The sequence below is a fragment of the Rana temporaria genome, chromosome 4, assembly GCF_905171775.1.
Source record: "Rana temporaria chromosome 4, aRanTem1.1, whole genome shotgun sequence".
NCBI classification, from domain to species: Eukaryota; Metazoa; Chordata; class Amphibia; order Anura; family Ranidae; genus Rana; species Rana temporaria.
The window spans coordinates 158,812,182-158,837,906 of NC_053492.1; the positions used below are offsets into that span (position 1 = coordinate 158,812,182).

The following is a 25,725-nucleotide window of genomic DNA, read 5'->3' on the forward strand; positions in this document are numbered from 1 at the left end:
CTGTCCGCTGGGATGACCCATCTGCCTTCCTGTTTTGAGGTCCTGGCCCATAATCGGACGGCAAGAGGCTCACATTCAGTCCTCTCCAAAAGCCCCTGTCCCGGCTAGGTCTGTCACACATCTCCCCCTTTGGCAGGAGACTAACCCTGGGAGAGATCCCAATTCCGGTACCCACCCAGTACCCCAGATACCTTGTCCCAAACAGAGCATTACTCACCCAGCCCATCTCTGCCTCTCTCAGAGAACACGCCTGCCGCTGGGGAGAGGCCTGGACTGGCCCTTCTCCCTGGAGTCCTTTCAGCCGCTGGAGAGAAGACAGGGTGGCTGGGCTCAGTTCATCATGCTGTTGTGGATCTGGGCCAACTGGCCACCATTCCTGAGGTACACCAGTGGAGACTGAAGTCCCATCCACTGATGCTAGGTGAAAGTCCCCCGGTGCTTGCAAAGCAAAGCCGACATCCTCCTGTCTCAGTGCCGCACCATTTTCTGGGGTTGTGTCAGTGGAGATCAGAGTCCCATCCACTACCACAGGAACCCCCTCTCCTGTTAGTTGAGAGCAGAGGCCTGGGGCACTCTGCTCTGTTGCCAGCTCTTCTGCTGGGTTGCTGTGAGTGGAGACCACAGTCCCATCCACCGATATCTGCTCAAGCTGTAGTCGTGTGCAGCAGCCAGTAGCATCTTGCCCTGCTGCCAGTGATTCAGCTGGGAGTAACAGCTTTACTACCTCAGCTTGTTGCTGGGGAGGGGGGCCAACCGCCCCGGCTCCCTGGAACGCCACAGTTGGTCCCAATGCTGGGCAGAGATGGCTAGCATTCTGCCCTGTTGCCAGCACTTTTGCTGGGGGTGCATAATCCATAACATCCTCTGAACAGTCAATACATTCTGTAATCTGTGGCTGGGGAGTGATCGCCATCTTCTCACCCTGAGCCTCCAGAACTGCCACGGGGGTGGGGCAGAGGTCTTGATCCCTCTGTCCGGTGACCAGTGCTTCAGCTGAGGAAGTTCCTTGTAACTCCACAAATACTGCCCTTGGTGCTGGGCAGAGCACAGTGAAGTTTGGCCCTGATACCAGTTCTTCTGCTGGAGGCTCCCCAGGTTGTTCTTCCTCAACAGAAAAGTCTATCAAATCCCCTGTCTCTACAACTGGTGTCTGGGGATAGAGGTTCATCATCTCCTGTCCATGGAACCCAGAAGATGCTATGGGTACTGAGCAGAGGTTAGCAGAGCTCGGCCCTTCGGTCAGTACTTCCGCTTTGGGAATGGCAAGCTCCCGATTTTCCACTGCTGATTCACTGGCAGACTGCTGGACAGGCACATTCCTCCATTCAAAATCATCCCATGCAGAAACCGGATCATCAAGGTCAGTCAACGCTTGCTGCATCCGCCATAAGACCTCCGGGCCCATAGCTACAGGGCCAGGTTGGCAAAGCCCACTGTTACTCTGCCACATTGCCGATTCTTCAGCCAGGATTTCATCACTGTCAGCTGATATTTCCTCATAGTCCCATGTAAAGGGAGCCCCACCATGCTGCTGAGCGGAGTCTAGCAGCTGTTTGTAGGCGATTTCCAGCTCATGTTGCCGCTCTCGTTCTCTCTGTTGCCGCTCTCGTTCTCTCTGTTGCCGCTCTCGTGCTCTCTGTTGCCGCTCTCGTTCTCTCTGTTCCTGCAGCTGGAGGTCTCTAATAGTATTCTGTATGGCCGTCTCTGATGGGTTAGCACCATATAATGCCAACCGTTGTTGAACTCGCTGCTGGAACAAGTCTTCAACTGACCGGGGTCCTGCATCACCATCCCTCTGATCCATCTCGGCTAGCGCAATGATCAGGGTGGCCTTGTTCTTCCCACCGGTCCCTCCACAGCTCTCAAGCAAGTCTTTTAGCATGGTTCTCCTCCAGGCTGCATAGCTGGTCATTCATGGTGGTGGTTTGGAGTTGTCCCAGTAACTGGAGAGCAAATCCCACCGCTGCCAACCAATGTGACGAGATCCTTTCTCGCCCAGGTCCTGCTCTCCCGACACTCCTCTGCTACCAGTGAGTCAGCTTGCAGATTGCAGCGTCTGATGGTCCAGTCATCCAAGGTTCCGGGATCCGAATTACAGCTATGTGCCATTCGGACCCATTGAGAACAAACACCAGGCAGGCTGTATGTAAGTTCCAACAGGACTCTTTATTTTCAATTACACAGCACACTTTTATACAGAATTTGGAACATCCCACTCCCAACAACCGCTTTCCTATTGGTCAATTGTAAAGTATATGCAGTCTTCACTCAGGTCCCCCTTGACCATGCAAATGGGGACTTGAAATTGTCAACAGGGATTGGTCCAATAGCTTGGATAGAAAGACTTGTGTATTGAGACAGAAGCCCCAGGGGGTAATCAATGTACACAATAACCCGGTCTACTTAATTACTACCTCTGAGAGGTTACATTGCTTTAGACAATAGAATGCTAATTCAATACAGCTGACAGGAGGCTTCTGACCTTTAGAACAATAAACACATACATCTTCACACATACATTCTAGATTCAATTAACCTTCAATCCATAGTTTTTTAGCCAGACGGAGTGTCTCCGACACCCGCTCTTAGCCTGCAGAGCACAATAAAAGGTATTTCTCTAGCTGGTTCCACTTAGCATTTCAATAGCCGGTGTCCTTGCATTGAATGTCCCTCTCCTGTGTAACAGATGTCAAGTAGAAACACTTTAATATCTTAAGATCCATGACATCGTCATTTGACCCCCGAGGGGGTCCCGACCCCCAGGTTGAGAACCACTGTTGTAGAGGGTTCTTTACTGTCAGGGCAATAAGGATGTGGAATTCTCTTCCACAAGCAGTGGTATCAGCAGGGACCATCGATAGTTTAAAAAAACTATTAGACGGGCACCTCAACGCCCACAACATAGAGAGATATACAATGTACCATTGACACAAAACACACACACGATCAAGATTTTATGTTTCATTTTTTATTAGACTGGGCACCCCTCGGCTTAGAATAAAGAGCTACATGTATATTTGAACTAGTCCAGGGCATTTGCTTTATTTAGAAAAAAAAAGGATGGGATAGAACTTTAAATATTGTATACACTAAACACCTGATATATATTGGATGTAGGTTTTAAAAAAAAGAACTGCTGCAAATAAAACAAAAATGTGTTCCCTACAGATTAGCTATACTTTTTTTTTTTTTTTTTTAAGCAAGAAAACACAACCTTGACGCGTTTCTTATCCTAAGCTGCCCATACACTAGTTAGTAGATTACAAAAATTTGTATGAAAAATCTCAGTATATTTGTCAAGTTGATGGCCATTCTAAACTACTTCAAAATGTTAATATTCGTTTTGGAACAAACAGACTTGAATAAAAACAGCATACACTGTTAAAAATGTGTTCCTTCAAGGAAAAAATTCTATACCGTTCCCTTGAAATATGTCACTATGGTCAAATGCTAATGCTAAATTGACTACTAATGATTACGAAATCAAACCATTGTTGTTAAAATTACACATTTTGAATTAAATCCTACTAGTATATGGCCAGCATTCCACTAGGTTTATGTTGAATTGCTTTTTAGAGTGCACTGCTCTAAAAAGACCAATTTGAGAAAAAAGGACTTATCTGTTTGCATTCCATCACAAGTTCCTGCAGTTCTACAGACAAAAAGACAAAGCTCCCTCCAGAGCAAACAATATGCAGAGAAAGCATTGTATTTTACTATAGCATGAAAAATAATGATGTCAACAACTTCTAGTGCTATAATGCAGTGGTGTTGCTCATTATTCTTGTTACAATATCCTTTTACAGACTTTTAGTTCATAGAAAGAATAAAATAAATATTGAGCATAATACAGCATATGTGTAGGTATAAAGAGTAAGATGTGTACTTAACCACTTCCCTACCGAGTCATTGTAAAATGACGTCGGCGGGAACCTTTCGTCTTTCAGACAGGACGTCATATGACGTCCCTGCATTCCCGCCCCCGCCCCCACCGCATTGCTCGGGACCCTGTGCGCGTGCCCGGTGGCCGTGATGTCCGCCGGGCACCCGCGATTGCCCGCAATCACGGCAGAACCATGGATCTGTGTGTGTAAACACACAGATCCATGTCCTGTCAGCGGTGAGACTGATGTGTGTTCCCAGTACAGAGGAACACACATCGATCTCCTCCTCTTGTGAGTCCCCCTCCCCCTACAGTTAGAACACACTTTAGGGAACATATTTAACCCCTTCAGCGCCCCCTAGTGTTAACCCCTTCCCTGCCAGTCACATTTACACAGTAATCAGTGCAGTTTTATAGCACTAATCGCTGTGTAAATGTGAATGGTCCCAAAAATGGGTCAAAAGTGTCCGATATGTCCGCCGCAATGTCACAGTCACAATAAAAATTACCACTATTACTAGTAAAAAAATAAAAACAAATAAAAATGCCATAATTCTATTCCCTATTTTGTAGACGCTAGAACTTTTGCACAAACCGATCAAATACGCTTATTGCGATTTTTTGACCGAAAATATGTAGAACAATACGTGTCGGTCTAAACTGAGGGGAAAAAAAGTTTTTTTTTTTTTTTTAAATTATGATATTTATTAAATCAAAAAGTAAAAGATAGTGTTTTTTTCAAAATTGTCGATCTTCTTTTGTTTATAGCGCAAAAAATAAAAACCGCAGAGGTGAAATACCACCAAAAGAAAGCTCTATTTGTGGGGAAAAAAAGGGCGTCAAGTTTGTTTGGGAGCGACGTCACAGGAAGGGGGTGAAAATGCCCTGTATGGAAGTGGTTAAATAAAAGTAAATGAAGTATGGATAGTAAGTAAGTAAAGAAGAGAGATTGTGTGGCCTTGACAGTCACATGTGCAAAAAGTTCTGCATCCTCCACACCATCCTGTGCACTGCTTGCTCTACTCTTCTGTGTGTGAATAAGGATCAGTGATTTTAATGCTTTGGGCCTGGTATAAATATTAAGGAGAATTCCGAACCAAAATTTAAAAATAAATTGTGTGGGGGTCCCCCCAAATTCCATACCAGGTCCTTCAGGTCTGGTATGAATTTTAAGGGGAACACCATGCCAAAAAAAATGGCGTAGGGGGTCCCCCCAAAAATCCATACCAGACCCTTAAACCAAGCATGCAGCCTGGCAGGCGGCAGAAAAAGATGGGGGACGAGAGAGCGCCCCCCCCTCCTGAACCGTACCAGGCCAAATGCCCTCAACATGGGGAGGATGGTTTGGGGTCTGGACCCCAAAAGTACCATGTCCCCATGTTGATGGGGACAAGGGCCTCATCCCCAAAACCATTGCTCGGTGGTTGTGGGGATCTGCGGGCAGGGGGCTTATCGGAATCTGGAAGCCCCCTTTAACAAGGGGACCCCCAGATCCTGGCCCCCTCCTATATGAATTGGTAATTCCTGCGGTTTTCCCATGGCACCAGAGGGAGGCGGGGTCACCCGTGTACGTCACCAGGTGGCCCTGCCCTCAGCTATACAAGAGCTGTCACGGCGGGAGTAGCGTCACTTGACGGGAGTCTCCTATGGAGGCGCATTAGTATTGTTTTTTTTTTCCCTGTATCGTCAGAGCGAGATGGATCTACATTGCTGGACGTTTTTCTTTTTTAATAAAGGACTTGTCCCAAGCTGGCTCTTGTTTTTTTTATACTTTTTTGGGTGAAATGGTAGGGGTACAATGTAACGGACTGGAGGGGGGGAACCCATGCCATTTTTTTTCAATGAATTTTATCTGTATTGCCGGGACCCGACAATTCATTACAGCCGCGATCAGTTTTAAGTGACTTATTTTCCTTTAGAAATGTAATTTTGCTGCTGTTCTAAACACCTGGAAAATGTGCCACCTTACATGCATACTTTAGACACCCCCCAGGTACGAAATTTAAAGGAATATTTCACTTTTATGGTTTCACTTAAAGCTTTATTAAATCGCTGCTCCCAAAAAACTGCCATTTTTAAAACTTTTTGGACCTGACATTACAGGAACATTACACAGGAATTCCCTGAAGTTGCTTCAAAGTCGCCCTGCAATGTTTTTGCTCATAGTAGATGTATTTGCAACTCTAATACTTATTAAGGCTGGATTCACACCTATGCATTTTTTGTGCTTTTTGCATTTTGCAGATTTGCACTACAGAACGTGTTCCATAGGAAACCATGTTAAATGCACTGTAGTGAAAATAAGCAAAATGCAAAAAACACTAAAAATGCATAGGTGTAAGCCAAGCCTTACTGGTCTAACAAGTATTCAACAACTTTTTTTACCAGAGATTGTGTGTGTGTGTGTGTGATATATATATATATATATATATATATATATATATATAAAAAATATGTATTATATATTACACACATACATACATACATACATACATACATACACACACACACACACTACCTTAAATCTTAATTATATATAATAAAAGCCTAAAAAAAAAATTAATGTTTGGATATATATTTAAAATTTTGGTCCAATGCAAAATTATTAGCTTTTCAGGGTCCTAATTAGGGATGCACCGATATATCAGAGACCGATACATATCGGCCGAAAATAGCTCTTTTGGGGAAATGCCGAAACAACTAAAAATTTGCCGATAATGACCCAAACGGTCGCGCTGCCTGTCTGCTATATTTTTTCCTTTAGATCGTATAAGTCGGCCGCCGATTGGCTGGCTGCTGCATTGTGGGAGTTGTAGTCTGCACTGCTGCACCGTTCCTGGTGGCGATGGGTGGCATGGCAGGGGACGCTTCCTGTGACTGGCTCAGCCTGGGGGCTGGACTGTAAAATTTTCGGCCGCACCATGAAAAAGGTCCCGCCCTCCTCCTAGAGCAGCTCGTGTGATAACACTGCGTCTATCACACAAGCTGGTCTAGGAGGAGTACGGGACTTCCGTCACAACGCGGCTGAAAATTTCAGACAGCTCTGTGAGAGCTGCGGGAGATGCGTAGTCCACGCACTGACTGGCAAAGTAAGTGTGATTATGGTGATTTACAATGATGATGGTGAGGCTGCAATGAGGACACAGAAATAAGGCAATAGGGCACAGTAAGGTGGCAATAAGGGCACAGTAAGGTGGCAATGAGGGCACGGTAAGGCGGCAATGATGGGCACGGTGAAGCTGCATTTATGACCACTGGTCAGACTGCATTTATGGACACTGGTGAGGCTGCATTTATACACACTGGTGAGGCTGCATTGATGAGGCTGCATTTATACACACTGGTGAGGCTGCATTGGATGGGCACTGGTGAGGCTGCATTGGATGGGCACTGGTGAGGCTGCATTGGATGGGCACTGATCAGGCTGCATTGATGGGCACTGGTGAGACTGCATTGAAAAACCAGGTGGGCATGACTTGTAGCTTTTCAATTCCGGTTATTTTAAATCAATGAAGCTAATTAAAATGTCTCATGTAATGCATACAATTATTTTAAAATAAATTGAAATAGGGGGAAAAAAGAAAAGTAATTTTCGGTTTCGGCCTGACATTTTTTTTAAATTTCGGTTTCGTTTCGGTTCTGAAGTTTCCATTTCGGTGCACCTCTAGTCCTAATGAAATGAAAATCTGGGACATCCTATTATAGTAACAACTACCACAAAAATGCATTGCACATAATAACCACTTAAGCCCCGGACCAATATGCTGGCTAAAGACCCAAGGTGTTTTTACAGTTCGGGACTGCGTCGCTTTAACAGACAATTGCGCGGTCGTGCGACGTGGCTCCCAAACAAAATTGGCGTCCTTTTTTCCCCACAAATAGAGCTTTCTTTTGGTGGTATTTGATCACATCTGCGGTTTTTAGTTTTTGCGCAACAACAAAAATAGAGCGACAATTTTGAAAAAAATGCAATATTTTTTACTTTTTGCTATAATAACTATCCCCCAAAAACATATATATATTTTTTTTTTCCTCAGTTTAGGCCGATACGTATTCTTCTACCTATTTTTGGTAAAAAAAAAAAAATCGCACTAATCGTTTATCGGTTGGTTTGCGCAAAATTTATAGCGTTTACAAAATAGGGGATAGTTTTATTGCATTTTTTTTTTTTTTACTACTAATGGCGGCGATCAGCGATTTTTTTCGTGACTGCGACATTATGGCGGACACTTCGAACAATTTTGACACATTTTTGGGACCATTGTCATTTTCACAGCAAAAAATGCATTTAAATTGCATTCTTTATTGTGAAAATGACAGTTGCAGTTTGGGAGTTAACCACAGGGGGCGCTGTAGGAGTTAGGGTTCACTTTGTGAGTGTTTACAACTGTAGGGGGGTGTGGCTGTAGGTGTGACATCATCGATCGTGTCTCCCCTATAAAGGGGATGACGCGATCGATACGCCGCCACAGTGAAGCACGGGGAAGCCGTGTTTACACACGGCTCTCCCCGTTCTTCAGCTCCGGGGACCGATCGCCGCACTCGAGCGGTGATCGGGTCCGCGGGAGCCGCGGTCCCGGAGCTTCGGACCGGGTCGCGGGAGCGCGCCCGCGACCCACGGCTGGGTACAAGTACAGGACGTATATATACGTGCTTGTGCCCAGCCGTGCCATTCTGCCGACATATATGTGCAGGAGGCGGTCCGGAAGTGGTTAAAAGAAAAAAAAAAGAAAAGCATCCTTACAACTATTTCCATTTGACTATGGAGCTTACCAATAATTGAGAGAAGATAGTCACCGCTCCAATTTGGTATGTGGATAAATCCGTATGCTCAGAGAAACCCAGGTGCCGGCAATGCACGAAGCAATTGTAGAAAGAAATGTTTGGACAGCCGCACTCTGGAAAAACCTTCTCGGTTGCCTTTTATTGATAAAAGTTATCAAACACCATACATCACAGCAAAGACAGGGGCTTACGGCTGACGTTTCGCACTACAATCAGTGCTTACTCATAGCTATGAGTAAGCACTGATTGTAGTGTGAAACGTCAGCTGTATGCCCCTATCTTTGCTGTGATGTATGGTGTTTGATAACTTTTATCAATAAAAGGCAACCGAGAAGGTTTTTCCAGAGTGCGGCTGTCCAAACATTTCTTTCTACAAGAGCTTACCAATAATTGTTACAGCTTTCACCAAGCCATTACTTCAGGGAAAATATGCCTATGTCCCTAAAGCTGTTGTAAATGCTAAATGTTTTCCACCTTAATGCATTAAAAAAACTTTTGTGTTCAGTTCCCCCCCCCTCCCCCCCCAAAATACTTACTGTAGCCTGAACTCGATTCAACGCTTCTCTCTCTCTCTCCTCACAGGATTCCTCAGCAGGAGCCATTGGTTCCTGCAGCGGTCAATCAAATCATTTGAGGAGGGAGTGGGTGACAAGGATGAGTCATTCTGTGTGTGTCAATAGACAGACACAGCCCAGCTCAGGATCAAGCCCACACGAGTACCCTAATAGCAAGTGGCTTGCTATGGGGGCACTCAAAAATGAGAGGGAGCCCAAAGCACCGGCTGGGAACCGAAGAAGAGGTGTATTATTAAAAACAAACCTTTACGATCAGTTTAAAGCAAAAAAGCCATGGCCATATTCTTTTTACAAACAGTTAGTTTATTATCTTGTTTATTAGCAAGCGCCATTGCCCTTCCCCTTATCTGTCAGTCATATTTAGTGTGTGAGCACTTATTGGCGTGGCTGCTGCTTAGTGTTATTTATTTACTTAATTTATTATCCATATTTTTAAATTTAGTTCAGTATTGCTCTAGTTAGTGTGGTTTGCGCATTAGTTCCCCCAATATTCACATTCTTTTTACAAAACTACCACTTATATTCCAGAACAGACAGCTTTTGTATCTTCTCTGCAAGTCCTCCTTTCTTTTAGGTCACCTTGGATATCCAGAAATCTTGGTCACATTTTATGCAAATAGTGTCATCAAGGAATTTGGGGCTTGATTCTGCCCCCCTCCAATGGCTTCCACTTGGTGTGTGGGTCAGGCCATCATTTCTAGACCAACAGGGGGGAGTAGGGCACAGGGTCGAGCTCTGATCTCCTAGATGAAGATGTTATATGTATAATTGAGTGTCATGGGTTTCAGTATTCCTGGGGTGCTCTTGAAGAAAAGGGAACATGCAGGAGCCTAGAGGTGCTTGCTCTGGTATGCAAGTAGCAGTTTAGTAGGATAAATGTGGAAAAAGGTACACTGTAAACAAATCTAAAACAAAATCTTTCTTGGGAACGCTGACAAATTTCTCACCCAACAAAATAATCGGATGTCTGCATCAAAACAGGAATCAGAATCAAGACCAGTTAAAATTACAAAGCTGCAGTCAAATTAAAGCGTCACTCCTTGGATAAATGCCAGTAGGTTGAATGATTCACAAGCTGTTCACATAACATGGCAAGAACTCAGCGAGATGTCTGCACTAGAAAAATGAAAAGAAGGCCCACCAGCCTAGTGCAATATACCTCATGTATTTATGTGATGTGTCCACCTGGGTTCCTGGATCCACCAACCTACCACTCCATGAGAAGAGAAGGGGTCTAATTTTTCAAGTTGGAGTTTTCATTATCATTACAACAGGAAGATTCAGAATCCTCTTCCTGCAATAAATAAGGCTCTACAACTGTACCATATTATATTGGATGATCTGACCCAACTGCAGTTATCCATAGACAAAATATTAGTACATGGTGCAAACATAATAAGGCAGGATCCAGTGCTGTAATCTCTGCAATCGGTAAAAAAGGTAAAGGTGTAATCAATCCAGAAAGTCTTCCAAATTGCTAAACACTGACAAACCCCCCCCCCCCCCCCCCAAAAAAGAAAAAAAAACTCCCTGATTTTATGCAGTTTTCGATACAGATAAAAATGTGATCCTATACAGCTCCCATGCAGTGAAATGCTTAAAAAAAAGCACTACCAAGAAATCTTAGCAAGCAGAACCAAGATTACAATGATTTCATAAATGCTGTCAATTTTCTCAAATATGCAATGATCATCATTAAACATGCTGCAATATTCATTGTAATACAATTGCATAGAAACAAGGGTCTAAAAGAAAAACTTCTGCTTAAAGTAAAATAAATAAATGAACAGGAACACTAGGAGAAACAAACACATGGATACTAGTGGTAGGACTTCACTATACAGAAGGACCTTGATGAGTCACTGTGACTTCCATATACTGTATATTTACTCTTTTTTTCTTTCTTTTTTTTTTTACAGTATATTTACAAATGGAGTGCCGCTAAAACCTTGGGGCCAGATTCTCGTACAGCGGCGTATCTTTGCGCGGGCGTAACGTATCCGATTTACGTTACGCCTCCGCAACTTAGACGGGCAAGTGCTGTATTCTCAAAGCACTTGCTCCGTAAGTTGCAGCGGCGTAGCGTAAATCGCTCCCGCCTAATTCAAATTTGGAACAGGGGGGGCGTTTGTTATGTAAAATAACCATGACCCGACGTGATTGACGTTTTTCACGAATGGCACATGCGCCGTCTGTGGACATATCCCAGTGTGCATTGCTCCAAATACGCTGCAAGGACGTATTGGTTTCGACGTGAACGTAAATTACGTCCAGCCCCATTCACGGACGACTTACGCAAACGACGTAAAATTTTCAGATTTGGTCGCGGGAACGACAGCCATACTTAACTTGGTATGCCGCATATACGCCTCATATAGCAGGGGTAACTTTACGCCGGGAAAAGCCTAACGTAAACGTAAATTCGTGAATTTGCGTATCTAGCTGATTTACATATTTCTAAGCGTAAATCAGCGTACACACCCCTAGCAGCCAGCGTAAATATGCAGTTACGATCCGATGGCCTAAGAGACTCACGCCTGTCGGATCTAATAGAAATCTATGCGTAACTGATTCTAAGAATCAGGCGCATAGATATACGACGGCACAACTCAGAGATACGACGGCGTATCTGGAGATACGCCGTCCTATCTTCTTTGTGAATCTGGGCCTTGGTTTAATTGTTAGACAGTTTCATCTGTTTTTTTTTTTTTTTTTTTCGATTAGCTGGCAAGTGTGTGTTTGTCTCAGGCATACCTGACCAGGACCACACCATTAGCAAGTTCAAGCACAATAAAGCTACTGTGTCATAATATGAAATAAAATTCCAAGGGCCCCACCAATTCTCTTGGTGGGGTCTTTGGCAATACAAATCAACAAACGTGTAATAATTCAATTTAAGATATCTGATAATAAACAGTAAAAGTAATAGCGAGCAAATCAACATGATTGTCAGATTAAAATGTTCATGGATGAATATTATTTTTTTTGTTCATACGGTTAAGAATTGCCCCAGTGAAAAGTTAGCAGATGCTTACTTAGAAAGCAATAGGGCATTTGGAATTGATTTTTCAACAGAAAGGTGGCCCTAGTGGTCGTCACTCGTTTAGAGTCCATTTACATCCTGCCTTTCCTCAAGATGTCACATCTCTGCCCATCAAATCTCCCCAGTGATGCAGCTTTAATGGTCGCCAAGGTCAAAAGTATAATGGGCTCCAGGTGAAAAAGGGGGTCTGGGTTGTGACCTTTCCTGCATCCATCTGCTGCCAGTGACTGTAAAGGTTCCAGTTTATGCTGTTAGCATCTTTGTAATGACCATCTAAGCACAGGCCAGAGACCTGAATGTTCTAGTAAAGATGGGTTCATTGAACTATCCTGAAAACAAAAGTGATAAATGTGGCCTGTGGGAACAGGAACACTTATATATATCAAAAGGGATATTTGCAAAATAGGGGAAAGATGTATGTATACTGATAGTGGTCTATATGCTATGGTGGTGAACACCGCTTCAATAACAATGAGACGTCTCTGGTGAACAGGGAGTTCTGTAAGCAACTGGGGTGGGCAGTGACTAATTCATTAACCAGCACATAATAAAAGTTAGGCAGGTCTTTATTAAAAGAGCACAGCAGTGGAAGAGTGAAAAGTGCAGATGAGTCTGCAGTTATTATAGATCACATTTCCCCAATGGGTCCAAAGCCTTGTAGTTTTTGCTGAATTTCAAGTCATTTTAATCATAAACTAGAATTAGGATTTAATGTGGCAGAGAACTTAACCCCTTCCCGACCGCCGCATGTACATTTACGTCGGCAGAATGGCACGTACAGGCACATTGGCGTACCTGTACGTCCCTGCCTTTCCGCGGGTCGGGGGTCCGATCGGGACCCCCCCTGCGACATGCGGAGGTCGGGTTCCCGCGGGGAGCGATCCGGGACGACGGCGTATTCGTTTATAGCCGCTCCGTGGCGATCGCTCCCCGGAGCTGAAGAACGGGGAGAGCCGTATGTAAAACGGCTTCCCCGTGATTCACTGTGGCGGCGCATCGATCGAGTGATCCCTTTTATAGGGAGACTCGATCGATGATGTCAGTCCTACAGCCACACCCCCCTACAGTTGTAAACACACACTAGGTGAACATTAAATCCTACAGCGCCCCCTGTGGTTAACTCTTTAAATGCAATTTAAATGCATTTTTTGCTGTGAAAATGACAATGGTCCCAAAAATGTGTCAAAATTGTCCGAAGTGTCTGCCATAATGTCGCAGTCACGAAAAAAATCGCTGATCGCCGCCATTAGTAGTAAAAAAATAAAAAAAAATAAAAATGCAATAAAACTATCCCCTATTTTGTAAACGCTATAAATTTTGCGCAAACCAACCGATAAACGATTATTGCGATTTTTATTTACCAAAAATAGGTAGAAGAATACGTATCGGCCTAAACTGAGGAAAAAAATAATTTTATATGTTTTTGGGGGATATTTATTATAGCAAAAAGTAAAAAAATATTGCATTTTTTTCAAAATTGTCGCTCTATTTTTGTTTATAGCGCAAAAAATAAAAACCGCAGAGGTGATCAAATACCACCAAAAGAAAGCTCTATTTGTGGGGAAAAAAGGACGCTATTTTTGTTTGGGAGCCACGTCGCACGACCGCGCAATTGTCTGTTAAAGCGACGCAGTGCCGAATTGTAAAAACACCTTGGGTCTTTAGGCAGCATATTGGTCCGGTCCTTAAGTGGTTAAAGTAAAATAAAAAAAACATATAGGTTTGAAGTGAAGAACCCTTGTTTTAAGAGGACAGATAGATAGTTAGGCATAAGGAAAATACCAAGACAACAATTGCTGGCCTGAAATGCAGCTTAACTGGCATTCATACTTTATGGAATAAGTATGCAGATCAGGAAAGTCAGGAGTCGTTATCTGCATAGGTCTGGTGGTGACACAAAGAACTGCAACAAGAAGATCAACCTAACAGGTAACTAGCTTTATTAGAAAGAGAAACAATGGTAATTTCCATGTTTGTATATTGATAGATTTCCCTTCAAATGAAGCAAATCTTCACTGCATTATTTAAATATTTTTTAATATTCAAAGCAAACTCCCCCATCCATTCATGTCTCCATGCTTCCATGGAAATCACTTTGAAACCCCCCCCCCCCTAGCATTTCTGGCCATAGCCATCTTTAGTATGGGTAAATGATTCATCTAGCATTTACTTCCTGGAATCCATATGCCCTTAGCTTTAAGTGATTGTAAAAGCTTTTTTACAAACATGTTATACTTACCTCCTCTGTGAAGTTGGTTTTGCACTCCTCTTCCCGGGTCCCTCTTTGCTGCTCCTGGTCCCTCCCTCCTATCGAGTTCCCCGCAGTCAGCAGCTTCCTATGTGTCCATTCAGACATGGAGCCCTGACCCGATTCCGCCCCATCTCTTCCCGATTAGCTGACTGACTTTGATTGACAGCCACGGGAGCCAATGGCACTGCTGCTGTGTATCAGCCAATCAGGAGGATAGTCCTAGACATTCGTGGACATCGCTGGGGTTCAGATAAGTAATTAGGGGGCTGCTACACATAAAAGTTTTTTTTATCTTAATGCATTAAGATAAAAAAACTAATGCTTTTACAACTCCTGTAAGCATGCAGGCAGGAGAGTGTGCTTAGCTGAGAAAACCCCGCCTCCCCTCCTGAAGACTCCTGGGATGTATGACATCATTTGCCTAGGCAGGAAACCAGGAAGTAACAAGAAATGTAAAACAACGTTTGAAACAAGTAAATATTATATACTTTCCTATCTATTTATTAATGCTAGCAGCATAAGGATTAAAAATAATCAATGCTTATTGGGAGAGTGAAGTCCCACTATAAAATCACAAAATAAAAGGAAAAGCAGCAACAAGCTGGGCAATTAAATAGTGCCTGCTGAAGTTATGCATGCAATAAAACACATTGAAACCCAAAAAACATTACCTTTACAAAGCGGCAGAGCCTTAATGCATCATTCCACTTAGCAGTAGAGGAGTAGTCATGAAGAATCGCTGGATATGAAGAAATGTTAGTGTGGACAAGACAGCCATCACTTTTCCGGATTGTCACTTTGTTTCCAACAAAACTGATTATCTGGGGACTTTTACTATATTCACTAGAAAAAAAAAAATATTTATTATATTCTAATCCAAGATTATCAGCTTTTGTTTTAGATATGTCAAATTATTGATGGTGATAAAACACAGTGAATTTCCTTGGCAGTGCAGTTGCCCACAGCAACCAATCAGGAATCATCCGCATTCTACTGACGGTTTTAAATTGAACAAATGTATCATCCGATTAGTTGCCAAGGGTTACAATGGATGTTGCACCCTGCACTGCCTTAGGACTTGTGTACATGGCAGTTGTTAACCTGCTTTTGACATGTTTTTGAAAGAAGACATTTATTGTAGGAACTACGGTCATTCTTCGCCAGGAATCGAGGAACATCGTGGTTCTATCCTCAGCCTAATTATCCCTCCCTTTCTATTGTTCTTTGTTTTATCAAATACAGCCATCTATTAAAGTAGAAAAAAAAACACATAGGAGTGACATGGTTCTGCCCCATTTCCAAATAAGAGCATAATGACAAATAAGAAGTAGGTATGGAAAGCTTCTGACTTCTGAGCTACGTAGCCAGCAGAGATCATGCCAAGTGGTCATAGAGAATCTTAAATAGTGCTGCTACACAGAAGCTGGGAAACCTACTGAGATAGATACAAGACACAGTTTTGCAAAGTGCCTGCATGCACAATTTTTACCTTTCAGTTTCAGAGTGCAGTAAATAAAATAAACTTGCTTGCTGCCCCAAATATGCTTACAACATACGTTTCATGTTACTGATCCAGAAAAAGCATGCAGATCAGGAGTGCCAACTCCACTTGCTGTAAGCTTGTTTGATGTCAATAAAAACGTTTTTGAAGCCAGGCAACTAGTTTTAAAAGGAGGTCGGAAATGTTTTTTTGCTCTGCACAGGACTCTTTTAACCTTAAAACAAACCTGCAACGCAATTTTCCATAAGCGCAGTTGCCTAAAAGGGCTCACATTTATCTTTACTAATTATTGAATACTCTTGATTCTGTCAAAGGAGAATGCTGTGCTGAGGTTTTGATTCAGGTCCAGTTTTCAACTCTCACACACCCCCTACCAACCTATAAACCCCAAGAAAAGAGAGCTATTGCCGGCAGCACAGTGGAAAAGTGGTTAGCACTTACGCTTAGCAGCACTAGGGTCATTGGCTTGAATCCCAACCATGACACTACATGCCTGGAGTTTGCTTGTTCTCCCTGTGGCTGCATGCATTTCCTCCGAGTACTCTGGTTTCCTCCCATACTCCAAAGCCATGCTAGTAGGTTATTTGGCTTCTGTCTAAATAGGCCCTAGTATATGTAAGTTAGGGACCCTTGATTGCAAGCTCCTTGAGGGCAGGGTGGTTATGTGAATGTACGATATGTATGTAAAGCGCTGCATGAATTGACAGCGCTATATAAGTACCTGTAATTAATTGCTGGCTTTAGACTGCTCCCTGTGGTTGTGGGGTGGCACTAACTATTCTTAAAAATGTTCACTTACCTCTCTTCCTACCTAACCTGCATACCATGTGTAAAGAAGATCTGTAACCTTACCTTTCCTTAGTTCAGTCATATGAACCTGCAGCTCCAGTTACTCCATGTAACGAAGCGCTTGACAACAGCTGTGAATTCTGGGAACTGTGATGTCACCTATAGGCTTCCATGGCACTCCCTCCTCTCCCCTGGAGTAGCTGCATACTGACACAGGAAAGCCAGGACTGCAGGATCATATGACTTGTGCAGGTTAAAAATAGGCTAGTATACAGATCTTTTTTTACACGGTGTATGCAGGATAGGTAGAACGAGTGGGGTAAGAACATTTTTAAGAATAGGTAGTTAGGTTTTTCTTCCACCTTAGAGGCTGTCTTTAGGCAGTGTCAAAAATAAAGAAATGCAAGGTTCCCACTTGTATTTTCCATGTGAAAATTTCCAGCCTAATAAGTGGCATTTATGACTTGCAAAATGCATCCTGAATTGTCCAATTTGTGATGACATTTACCATCGGTTCTTTCCTTCCTAGAGAACAGTCATTGGTTCTTGCCACTTCCCACAGAACAGTCGTAAATGGAATAAGGTGGGACCTTTTGACATCACAAAAAAAATCTAACACCACATAAAAGCAGCTAAAGTCTGAACTCACAGTTTACGGTGCAGCAGCATGAAGGAGGATTAAATGGTTTTAAACTTTTGTGTGCTTAACAAGTCCTAGCATGAATCCTTGAATCCTAGCTCTTACCCTAACCAACTTCTAACCCCTGAAAAGGCAATTTTAAAGTAACATTTCAGGTAACATTTCATTCCAAGTACAATTTCTCAACCAGGTTTCTGCGGAACCCTAGGGTTCCTTTAGAGGTTGCAGGGGGGGTTCTTTCAGCAATTAACAATTTTTTCCCCTATGATAAATAACCATGGATCACAATGATGTTTCAGCTCTTTGTAAGGGGGCATTCTTCCCACCAATGTATGGAGCATTCTTCCCACTGATCACAAACTAAAAGGAATGTTTTTTTTTACTGACCACCAGTGTTAGGGGGACCTGCTGCCAATGACCACCAATGTAAAGTGGTCTTTACCCCACTGATTACTGCAGAGGCTTCTCCACTGACCGCCAAGATTTTACTGACAAGTAATGTGGCCCATTTCCAAGGACTACCAATGCCAGAAAAAGCTATTTAAACAGTCTGCATTTTTCCAGATATTGTCATTTGTCAACTCATTTTTAGTGAGGTTGATTAATTCCCTTCCCGCAACTATAAACCTGATTTAACCTCCCCAACCATATGTACTACTACTTACAACTCCAGCATGCAGTAAAGCCCCAAAATCTCCCCGTTGATTGGCACCTCTCTCCCACTCCAATTTTTAATCTCATGCATCGTACCACTACAACAAAACAGTTTATTTCCTGCTTCTGTGCCATGCATCTTTCCTCAGATTTGGAAGGCTAAACAAGGCAATGGAGTTTGGCGAACTAGATGTTTGCCCTTTAGAGGGTGAACAGTGGGAAAATGCACTGAAATCGGTGCATATCAGCTCATTGAACATCTCGCAGAGGCTCTCCTAACTATAAACATTGGGGTAGATTCAGAAAGCAATTGCATCTGCGTAACCATAGTTAAGCAGCGAAATTGCTTAGTTGTGCCGGCGTATCGACTGCTCCTGATTCAGAGGGCTCGATATGCCGACTGCAGCCTAAGATATGACTGGCATAAGGCTCTTATGCCGTCGTATCGTAGGCTGCATTCTTACGATGGCCGCTAGGTGGCGTTCCCGTAGTGGTCAGCGTATAGTATGCAAATTGCATACTAACGCCGATTCACAACCCTACGCGAGCCCTGCGTACGCATTTTACGTCGTTTGCGTTCATCGGGTTCTGCGTAAGGCTGCTCCTGCTATTAGCAGGGGCAGCCAATGCCAAGTATACCCGTCGTTCCTGCGTCGCGAATTTTTAATTTTACGTCGTTTGCGTAAGTGAATCGTGAATGGCGCTGGACGCCATTTACGTTCACGTTGAAGCAAATGACGTCCTTGCGACGTCATTTGCCGCAATGCACGTTGGGAAAGTTTCCCGACGGAGCATGCGCACTACGTTCGGCGCGGGAACGCGCCTAATTTAAATGATCCACGCCCCCTACGGGATCATTTAAATTACGCGCCCTTACGCGGGCATTTTTAAGGAGCGCCCGCGCAAATTACGTAGCTACTGCTTCATGAATGAAGCGTAGCGCACGTAATTTACGGAGGCGCAGCGTTAAAACGGTACGCTGCGCCTCCGTAAGAGGGCGCAAAAGGTACCTGAATCTACCCCATTGTTACCTGTCCACTTCACCCCCGTCAAACTCTATAAAATGGACCTGTTACAGGACCTGATCTGTAGTAGATGTTGCAAAGATCAAGGCAACTTGATGCATAAGTTATGGCACTGTCCCAAGCTTCAAAGATACTGAGCCATGGTTGTGGACCCGATTAAAAAAGCTTTCCAGAATGATATCAAACTAGAGCCTAAGAAATGCATATTGGGCATATTAGATGACACTATACAATAGACACATACTAAATAAGCAGTTTCTAGAGCATTACTGCAAACTTGGGTTTCTTCCATGAATACTAACCTACACCGTGATGGCCTAATTTTTCAACACTGGGGACGTCCAGTCAAATTTGAGAAGGTGCGGGATGGCTAGTTGAGTACTCCTGGACTCTCACCAATAGACCTGGTATTAAACAGAATGATACAATACTGGTTGTACTTTTTTTTTTCTTCCTGTCTTTTTTTTTGAACCTTAGTCTCCCGACTGTACTTTTAGACTGTATTGCTATATTCATCAGTCAATGTTTTGCTGTATATCCCTGAGCTACATAAAAAACTGAGTTACGTACCGGTAACGTCCTTTTCCAGGAGTCTTTCAGGACAGCCACTTTAGAGAGATCCTGGCTCCTCCCCTCTCAGGAAACACTGCCGTCACAGAAGTATTTTAGCCTCATCCTCCCACCAGCCCTTCAGTTCTTCAAGAGCACCTCCGGCTAACTGGGGAGACACAAGAACACGTCATATAAAAAAGTCTTTAAACTTACCTGACGGTCTTATGTGATGAGTCCTCAGACATCCAATACCTGGGTGGGTACTGGTGCTGTCCTGAAAGACTCCTGGAAAAAGGATGTTACAAGTACGTAACTCCGTTTTTCCCTAGTTCGTCTTTCAGGACAGCCACTTTAGAGAGGATAAGCGAGCACCTTACCTTAGGGAGGGACAACTGCCTGCAAAACCTTGCGACCAAAGGCCTGGTCTTTTGCTGACAGCAAGTCCAGTCTGTAGAGCTTTACAAACGTACTGAAGCTGGACCACATTGCAGCCCTGCAGATCTGCTCTGGAGAAGCACCAGCCCATTCAGCTTGCGAAGTCGCTACCGCTCTGGTAGAATGTGCCCTGATCCCATCGGGGGGTTCCAATCCCCCTATCACATAAGCCTGGACAATAGCTGACTTTAACCATCTGGCTATAGTGCGCCTGGAGGCTCTGGACCCCTTCCTAGTCCCAGAAAACAAAACAAAAAGGGAGTCAGACTTCCTAAACTGACTAGTACTTTATAAATACTGAAGGACGCACCTCCTAACGTCCAAATTATGAAAAATGTGTTCCTGTTCCCTCACCGGGTTTGAACAAAAAGTAGGTAAAATAATTTCCTGACCTCTGTGAAACTTCGAGGCCACCTTTGGCAAAAAGGCCGGATCTGTTTTAAAAATCACACGATCCGGAAAGACCTGAAAAAAGGGAGCCCTAATAGAGAGGGCTTTGAGTTCACTCACTCGTCTCGCCGTAGTAATCGCCACCAAAAACGCTGTTTTGAAGGTGATTAGCTTTAAGGTGCAGGACCCCAACGGTTCAAAAGGATCCCCTGTAAGAGCCTGTAAAACTAAAGAAAGATCCCATACCGGGAATGAGGCGATTCCAACTGGCCTCTGCCTGCTTAAGGCTTTGAAAAACCTTATAATCCAAGGATCTATCGCTAGATGTTTCTCTAGAAAAACGCTCAAAGCTGATACCTGCCCCTTCAAAGTGCTAAGAGTTAATCCCTTGTCAGCCCCAGTCTGCAGAAATTCTAGCACCGCTACAGAACTGCGTACGTTAAAAGAGCTTTCGGAGCACCAACTATTAAAACGTCTCCAGACCTTAAGATAGATGTTCTGCGTTTCTTTCTTCCTGCAGCTTAGGAGGGTCGCAACCAGGCGATCCAAGAACCCCTTGCCCCTCAGCAATTCCTCCTCAGAAGCCAAGCTGCAAGATTCCACCTGTCCACGTGAGGACAGCAGATTGGCCCCTGAGTAAGCAGGTTGTTCTGAGCCGGTAGAATCCAGGGGGGTTCCACGGCCAGATTTTTTAGGACTGAGAACCATGACCTCCTGGGCCAGTGTGGGGCAATTAGGATGAGAGTTGTATTCTCCTCCTGAAACTTCCTCAACACTGCAGGAATCATCACTGGAGGGGGGAAAAGCATAGCACCTGGAAAATGCCCATGTCTGAGCCAGTGCATCTATTCCCAATGCCCCGTCCCACCTGTTCAGGGAGAAGAAGAGATCTGTTTTTGCATTTTGCTTTGAGGCAAAGAGGTCCACACAAGGCACCCCCCACCTCCAGACTATCATATCGAAGACCTTCTGGTTCAAGACCCAGTCGCCTTCCCTCAATGTTTACCTGCCGCTATCTGATTTTTTTCCCCCTTCAAATGGACTGCTGATAGGCATAGAACATTGCGCTCGGCCCATCTGAGGATGGCTTCCGCCAGCAGCCATAGAGAGTCGCTTTTTGTGCCCCCTTGCCTGTTGATGTAGGCTACTGCTGGGGAGTTGTCCGATCGTACTCGCACATGTTGCCCCCGAAGTTCTTCCTGAAAGGACCCGAGTGCCAGAGCAATTGCCCTTAGCTCTCTCCAGTTGGAGGATCTCCCTGCGTCTTTTGACTCCCAGGTGCCCTGCACCCACCTGGGACCTAAGTGCGCTCCCCAACCTGTGCCGCTGGCATCGGTCGTGATCGTCTTGGAAACTGGCAGAATCCATTCCAGACCCTGGGACAAGTTTGCTCCTTTTCTCCAACACCAGAGAGATCGTTTGACCTGATCTGGGACTGAGATCAGGGAATCCAGTGACTCCTGCCTGTGGTCCCAGACTTTCAGAATGAAAAGCTGAAGAGGGCGAAAATGTAGACCCGCCCACTGGACTGCTGGGAGAGTGGAAGTCATTGCCTTCCTTACCGAAATCTGGTCGCTGCCCTGCAGAGACAGCATGGCTTTGTCCACTTTCAGAACCTTCTCTGGGGGAAGAAAAACCCTTTGTTCTGTAGAATCCAACACGTACCCTAGGAAAGAGACCTTTTGGGACGGAACTAGGTTGGACTTCTCCAGGTTTAGGAGCCATCCTAAGTTTTCCAGGATGTCTTTTGCTATCTGGAGATACCGGATCAACTGCTCTGGAGAAGGTGCAAACAGGAGAAGGTCGTCCAGGTATGCGATTATAGAGATCCCTCTGAGTCACATGAAAGCCAAGACTTCCACCATCACCTTGGTGAAGATGTGGGGGGAAGAGGATAGGCCAAAGGGGAGAGCTCTGAACTGCAAATGTAGTACCTCTTCCCCAGTCCTTATTGCTAATCTTAGGAATTTCTGATGTTCCTCTGCTATGGGGATGTGTAGGTATGCATCCTTTAGATCGATTAATGCCATGAAGCAGTTTGGTGGAAGCAGAGCTTTCACCGAATACATCGAGTCCATTCGGAACCTCCTGTAGGTGACGGAGATATTCAGAGGCTTCAGATTTAGAACGAGCCTGAATTTTCCCGAGGGTTTGTGAACCACGAAAATGTGAGAGTAAAAGCCTTTGCCTATCTCCGTTGTTGGGACCTGGACTATCACCTCTTGTTGCTCCAACTCCTGCAGGGAGGAAAGTAGTGCTGAAGATTTTTCCATGCATCTTGGTAAGTTGGTAACCAAGAGTCTGAGTGGGGGGATTTGAAAACTCCAATTTGTATCCCCTTCTGATGAACCCCAAGATGAACTGATTGGAGGTGATCATCTCCAACTGTGGGAGGAAGGCCCCCAACCTTCCTCCCACCGTTACCCTGTCACTGGGTCTTTTTTGGGCTGTTCAGGAGCGCGAAAAATCGCCTCCCCTCGCCCTTTTCCCCTCTGTCCCCAAACTCTCCTTTTGGGAACCTGCTTTAGGGGCTTCTGATTTCCTTTGAAATTGGAACTTCTTCTTTGGTCGTCCCCCAAAGTTCTTTCTAATGGAAAACACCTTTTTCTCATCGGCCGTCCAATAAAGTACAGCCTCCAAACCAGGTCCAAACAATAAGTCTCCAGTGAGAGGAATACCACAGAGCTTTACCTTGGACGCATTGTCCCCCTGCCATGTTTTAAGCCACAAGGCTCTCCTTGCCGAGTTGCACAGGGCTGAGGACCTTGCAGACATACGCACAGATTCCGCTGAGGCATCAGCCAGGTAGGCCACCCCCTTGAGTAGCGTAGGAAAAGAGGAGAGGATAGTCTCCTTAGCTGTACCTGCCTCAATATGCGCTTTAATTTGGGTAAGCCAATGCTCCAAATTGCGAGCCACCGCAGTGGCTGCCATAGCAGGTTTAAGGTTACCCTGTGAGGAGTCCCAAAATTTCCTTAAGAGGGAATCCATCCTCCTATCCATGGGGTCAGAGAGTACTCCCATATCCTCAAAGGCCAGGTCCGTATGTCTAGAAACCTGGGAAAAGTTTGGGGGACTTATTCCAAACCAGGGTTTCTTCCTCCGCAAAAGGAAATCTTCTCTCAATGCTTTTGAGAAAAAAGGTTTCCTTTCCGGATCCTGCCATTCTTTCTTGATGGCATTGACCAGTACATCGTGGACCGGGAACACCTTTCTCTTTTGTTCCCCCAGGCCCTTGTACATTTGGTCATGCAGGGACAGCGGTTTATTTTCCTCTTGAATCCCCAGAGTGGTGTGGACGGCTCCTAATAGATCCTCCACCTCCTCCAGGGAGAGTTTGTACCGCAAGGTTTTTGTGCACTCCCCGTCCACCCTCTCCGCGTCTGATTCTCCTTGAGAAACCCGAAGAATCGCTGCCTGCATCTTCCTCAATTTCCTCTCCAGACCCCTCCAGTTACTCAGCACTACCAGTGAGAATCTCCGTTCGGTCAGATGAAACCCTCTGCTGTGCTAGAGGAGGGTTGCTCTGGGGCTGGGGCAATTGAAAATTGTAAAACATTGCCTGGAAAGACTGAAAAGTGCTTGAAAGCTCTTTAACTGATGCCGCCAGATCTACCCCCTGTTCTGCTGCCTGCTCTCTTAATAGTTCATCAATACATCCCCTACATAGGGCTTTGGTCCAAGACTCTCCCATTGTGGTTCTGCATACAGGGCACTTCTTTTTAGAGCCATGGAGCGATTTACTTGTATATTTCTTAAACAAACAGAAAAAAAAGAGAGAGCAGCATTAGGCCAAGACCTACAGCAGTACTGACAGGGATCACCAGGAGTGCAAAGCCCCAGGACCAACCACCACCAGGGACCCACTCCTCTCCCCCCCGACCACCAGGAAGGGAACACACCAGTGGAGCAAACAGGAATTTAGGTGAGGGAACACCACCCCAGGGTTCCACTGACCTTCGCTTGGCTGGTGCTATCATCCGCAGGAGCTGTCTTAGAAACCTCCGTCTCCGACATCCTGGTTTGAGGAAAAGTGGTCTCCGGCCTCCAAAACACTGCCACGCCAGCTAACAGGAAAGGCCGCACCAGCCGAGTGCCTGGTCTGTCTTTTAGGCGGCGTCCAGAACCGGAAGACGCGCCTTGTGTAAAGGAGTCCGCCCCGCTGGAACTGACGTCACCCGCCATCCGGCCAGCCACCGAGCTCCATGCTGCTGCAAGACAGGAGCGACTCAGACACTTCACACAGAGCCCCCCTGGGCAGAAGAAGAACAGACCTCCCAGCTTACGTCCTTAGCCAAGGAGACGCTGAGCTGCACGGCGCCATAGCAGGTAACTGGGTCCCTCGCCAACCTGGCGCCAAATTCAAAAACACAAACAGAGAGATTCTCGGCTCCTCTGGCCCTCTCTCTGACAGAATTGCCTTAGCCTCCCCAGCCTTCGGCCCTGGTTCCCCAGTGGTGTCTCCCCACCGGAGGAAACACCATAACTGAAAGGGCTGGTGGGAGGATAAGGCTAAAATACTTCTGTGAAGGCGGTGTTTCCTGAGAGGGGAGGAGCCAGGATCTCTCTAAAGTGGCTGTCCTGAAAGACGAACTAGGGAAAATTCTGTTTATGACCAATATTTGAACGTATCAATTTAAGATGTAATGCTTGGATTGAGATGGAGACTTTTTTTTTACTCTGGAACACTGTCATTCTACAATAGTTTCCCTATTTAAAAACAGTTTCCCCAATTCAAAAAATAAAATACATTTGTTGCCCTTTATAGTAGCCCCAAAATTTTAACTATACTAAACACACTATATTCCTTATCCTCTTCTTATAATTCTTATAAATTAATTTACGGTTCATGCCATATACAGAGTGTATAAGCAGGGGTTTCCTGAGACTTGATAGTTATTTTAATGGTTCCTTCATAATGAAAAAAAAAAAAAAGAAGCCAAGAAAGACCGATTTAAACTATTTGATTTCTGTTTGCTTGCCTGCAATCTGGGCTGTTTAGTGAAAACACAATCACAGGGCAATCAGTATTCACAGGAGCAAGACAAGATGTACCCAGGAACAAAAGGACTGTATTTACAATTTATACAAAATGGGAGATTTCCAAACCTCAGAGAAAAAAAAAGACATTATGACCATGACAACCATTCATATTCTAACCTACACAACAATTATTTCAAGAGGTTGTCGTCCGTGCTACCA

The 25,725-nt window shown here is 44.6% G+C and overlaps 1 protein-coding gene across 2 annotated transcripts in view; it reads right to left on the reverse strand.

The window, feature by feature from the left end:
- Positions 1-25,725, reverse strand: part of IFT80 (intraflagellar transport 80) — a 225,091-nt gene that overhangs the window by 29,895 nt on the left and 169,471 nt on the right. For both annotated transcript variants that reach the window (XM_040349275.1, XM_040349274.1), the window contains exon 16: positions 15,209-15,380. In XM_040349275.1, the coding sequence (XP_040205209.1) occupies positions 15,209-15,380 (172 nt within the window). The remainder of the gene's footprint in view (positions 1-15,208; positions 15,381-25,725) is intronic.